This window comes from Myotis nattereri (genome assembly GCF_964212035.1).
Source record: "Myotis nattereri genome assembly, chromosome: 16".
In the NCBI taxonomy this organism is placed as follows: domain Eukaryota; kingdom Metazoa; phylum Chordata; class Mammalia; order Chiroptera; family Vespertilionidae; genus Myotis; species Myotis nattereri.
This window is the reverse complement of record NC_138091.1, coordinates 16165924-16169701: the sequence shown is the minus strand read 5'-3', so window position 1 is coordinate 16169701 and position 3778 is coordinate 16165924. Positions and strand designations below refer to the sequence as shown.

At 46.7% G+C, this 3778-nt stretch overlaps 1 protein-coding gene across 1 annotated transcript; it reads right to left on the bottom strand.

Annotated features, from left to right (window-relative positions):
• Nucleotides 1-2663: 2663 nt before the first annotated feature.
• On the bottom strand, nucleotides 2664-3686 carry LOC308531915 (transcription factor E2F3; the record flags this gene model as incomplete). The annotated part of the gene is made up of 1 exon (XM_081109006.1): nucleotides 2664-3686. The coding sequence occupies one exon, from the start codon at nucleotides 3684-3686 to the stop codon at nucleotides 2664-2666; it is 1023 nt and encodes a 340-aa protein (XP_080965132.1).
• Nucleotides 3687-3778: the final 92 nt, after the last annotated feature.

Below are 3778 nucleotides of genomic sequence, written 5' to 3'. Positions count from 1 at the left end.
TGCTATGCACAAGTCTGTACATATAAACACACACCTTAACACTGTTTGACAGCTCATGTGTTGCCCTTTATACAGTTTATTTTCTAAGGCTCACGCAGTCATAATTTGCACACTTGTAACTTTTAGCCATTTCATGTGTGAGCTTTAATAGCAGCAACTCAATGGTACCAGGAAACCGGCATACTTTGACTTAAAGTAACACAAATACTGGAGAACTAACCCACTTTGTGTGCCGGACACTATGTTAAAAAAAAAAAAAAAAAAAAGACGAATGCGAACAACAAAGTATGGACATTTCACTAATGGACCCCAGTTGAGCCCATTAACTGGAGAAATCTTATGCATGAAGGAACTTTTAAGACTTATTAGTATTCCTTTCATTTTAAAACAATAAATACGGCATTACATTACGAAAGGTTTAAGGAGAAATTCAACAAAACACACAACAACCTAGCCAGGTGAGCTCAGTCGTTAGACTTTGGAAAAAAAATTAGCTTTGTGCAGCTGGCAGAGAATTACACAAAGCTGGAAGCAGAGGCAGCTAACCAGATGAGATAAATATGGGAAATGGGGAAAAGCTTGGCATAAATGGTTTCCTATCCAGGAAAACACCCCACAGTGCATTTCCAGTAGGCACTTGACACAAAGCTCTCCTCCCCTCCCCCACCCCAAAGCTTCATCTCGGACCACATATTTGTACCAAGTCCAGTGTGTGAGGGGAGGAGGCTGGGGATGGAGGCTGAAGAAAAAGGAGGGTAATCTGCACCTTGTTTTTCTTCCCAAACACACACCCACGCATACCTACACAAATCGTTTAAAGTGCTGGTGTCATGCTTTTGACCCCCACCACCACTTTGCATATTGTGGAACTCTACCTAGAGTAAACTGGCTGGGGCGTTCGTGGTTGACCGTTTTGTATTTTTCCTAAGGGATATTTTCAATTCAATCACACACGTGAATAGAGTGCCTACTATGTGCCTACCAGTGGGCCAGGCACATAGCACTTCAGTTTCTCTGTTCCTGTTGAGGTTGTTTTTTTTTGTTTTGTTTTTAAATAAGACTCCCTCATCCCCCTGGTCTTTAGCATCCAAGGAATGGATTTGAGGTACTAAGTCACATTCCCGGTGGGAAATGGCCACCTCCCCTGGCCAATGGGAAAGCCACTCTTGGACATAACTGGTAGGATTTGCAACTGACACGAAGCCTCCCACCCGGGACACCATTCCTGAAGAGGAAAGTGGGAAAACACCCCGGCATTCTATCGCTTCATTTTCTACGCCCGCACTTCCCTGGGTCCAGCTTACTCCTTCATAGGGAAGGGGGACAGGTTGTGGCCAGGGGCGTTGCAGCCCTCCACAAAGCGGGAGCTCCCTGGGCTCACCAGCCTGAGTAAATGCCACTGGTAGAATGCCACTCACACAATGGGATGCCTTTCTCCCTGGAGGCCTCTCCATCTGACCGCATCCTGAGAAGTGGTCTCCCTGAGTGCAGTGTAAGAGAGCCCTTTCCCCGGTCACGGGGCCCCGGGAAGCCCAAGGACGGAGGGACCCACACCTGCTGTTCCTTGGGACGGCTGTATCATCTGACCTGGCCCTCCTTTCAAAGGGGCCACCAATGTCAGCGAGGACAGACTCGCTCCAAGCTCCCCTCCTGGGAAAGGAAGCCAAATGGGGCAATGCTTCTGCAGAGGCTGTTAAACCTTAGGTCACACTCGTTCAGATGCTCGGATCAGAGAGGTTCTCTATCTCTGCTTAAATAATTTGAATGAGCAAAAACCGCTTCAAAGTAAACAGTTAAACTGTAATGGTGATGGGTGCCACAGGAATGCTTAAATGGCAGCTAAAAAAAAAATTTAAAAGTCTAAAACAATCCACAAAGAACTCCTCAGTAGGCGTTTGCTACAAATCAACTTTAAACTCACAAACATGTTGGGGGCAGGGCAGTGGGAGTGGTTTATGGAGACAGGAAAATCCACAACAGCTTAACAGTGGCAGATCTCAACTATTCTTCTGTATCTGCAACAAGTATTCGAAAACAGGTTCTTCATCCGAAAGGCTGTTGGAGGTTCTCTTGACCTCCAAGTTGGACCCATGGCCCATAGCTTACACTGAATTATGACAGTAATTTAAATATTCCTAAGAAGAGCTGAAGACATCCGTTTCATACTTTTGCATGACTTCAAGTTTACAGTTCCTGCAGTTCCATTCCATATTAGCAGACCCCAAAGACATGCATTCTGCAGAGAAGGCACGGCTTGAAATGCTATTAAGGAAGATTGCTGTATTCCAGTGGCCCAGGTGGCCAGACCCCCTTCTACAGCCCATCCGTCAGGCACAGCAAGCCAATCCGGGAGGGAGGGAGGGAGGAAAGTATGGGTGAGAGACACCTGATTGCACATTTTCTCACTTGCTGACTCATCCAGGAGATTTTGGAGCCTGGGGCAAAGCAGGGTTTTCCCAAGGGAGCCTGCAACTGTGCGTAGAGACAATTTATATATATATATATATAAAAATTCATTAAAATGTCAGCTTTGTTCTGAAGTCTGTAGTTTACTTCATGATACTATCTTGGAGGAAGAAGGTAGGAAGGGACAACACTGCATGACAGATGTTCTGGTTCCATAATAAAAAAATATTGGTTTATAAGGAGTTCACAAAGCATAATCAACTACACATAAAGTCTTCCACCAGCGGGAGCTTTTCCAAATCATAAGCATCGAAGAGATCGCTGATGCCTTCTTCCTCCCCGAGGCTTAGGAGATAGTCTTCTTGGAGCAGGGGAGGCAGTAAGTTCACAAACGGTCCTTCTAGGTTGGAAGGAATTTGGTCCTCAGTCTGCTGTAAGAGGTTGGCTGGGGAGGCCAAAGGAGAAAGGCTCGCCATAGAAACTGAGCAATCACTATGTCCTGAGTTGGTTGAAGCCAAGTCTTTGGAAGTGGGTTTAGAGATATTCCCATTGTGGTCTTGGTTGTTTGTTTTCATTGGACTGTGTGTTTCAGTCTCTTCGGGACACAAGTAAACCTCAATGGGCCCTTGGGTACTTGCCAAGTGTATTTGCAGGCTCTCTATTGGGTCAGGCACTTCAAGTCTTGTTTCTGGAGGGGCTTTCACAACTATAACAGTTTGGTCTTTAAGGCCACTAATTTTTCGAATATCTTGATATGTAGCATAAGCTAACCTTTGATTCTCTGAATCCTCGGTTAACAGTTTGAGGTCCAGGGTGCAGCTTTGGATCAGTTCATCTAATTTCTTCTCTTCCTGACTGAGCTCGGTCACTTCCTTTGACAGGCCTTGACACTGGGCCAGCATGCCCCCATCCTCAGACAGACTGCAGCCCATCCATTGCACGTTGTTTTTAGACTTCTTCTTAATGAGGTGGATGCCTTCCAGTACATTGGTGATATCATAAATCCTTCTCTTTTGCACTTTCAGCACCTCTGCTGCCTTGTTCAAATCCAAGACCCCATCAGGTGACTGGCTCAGGAGCTGAATGAACTTCTTGGTGAGCAGACCAAGTGAAGTATCATACCGTGTTTTTTCTGAGGGAGATTTTGGAGTTTTGGGACTGTCTGGACTTCGCAGTGCAGCTCTCCCTTTGCCCTTTGGGGTTTTTAAACCATCTGAGAGGTACTGATGACCGCTTTCTCCTAGCTCCAGCCTTCGCTTGGCCTGCTGCTGTAAGGGCATTTCCGAAACCAGCCTGGCTCTGGGAGAGGTGGGGGGCCGGCTGGAGAGGGGCCCGGAGGGCCGAGCAGACCGGCGGCGCCGGGCGAGGGCGG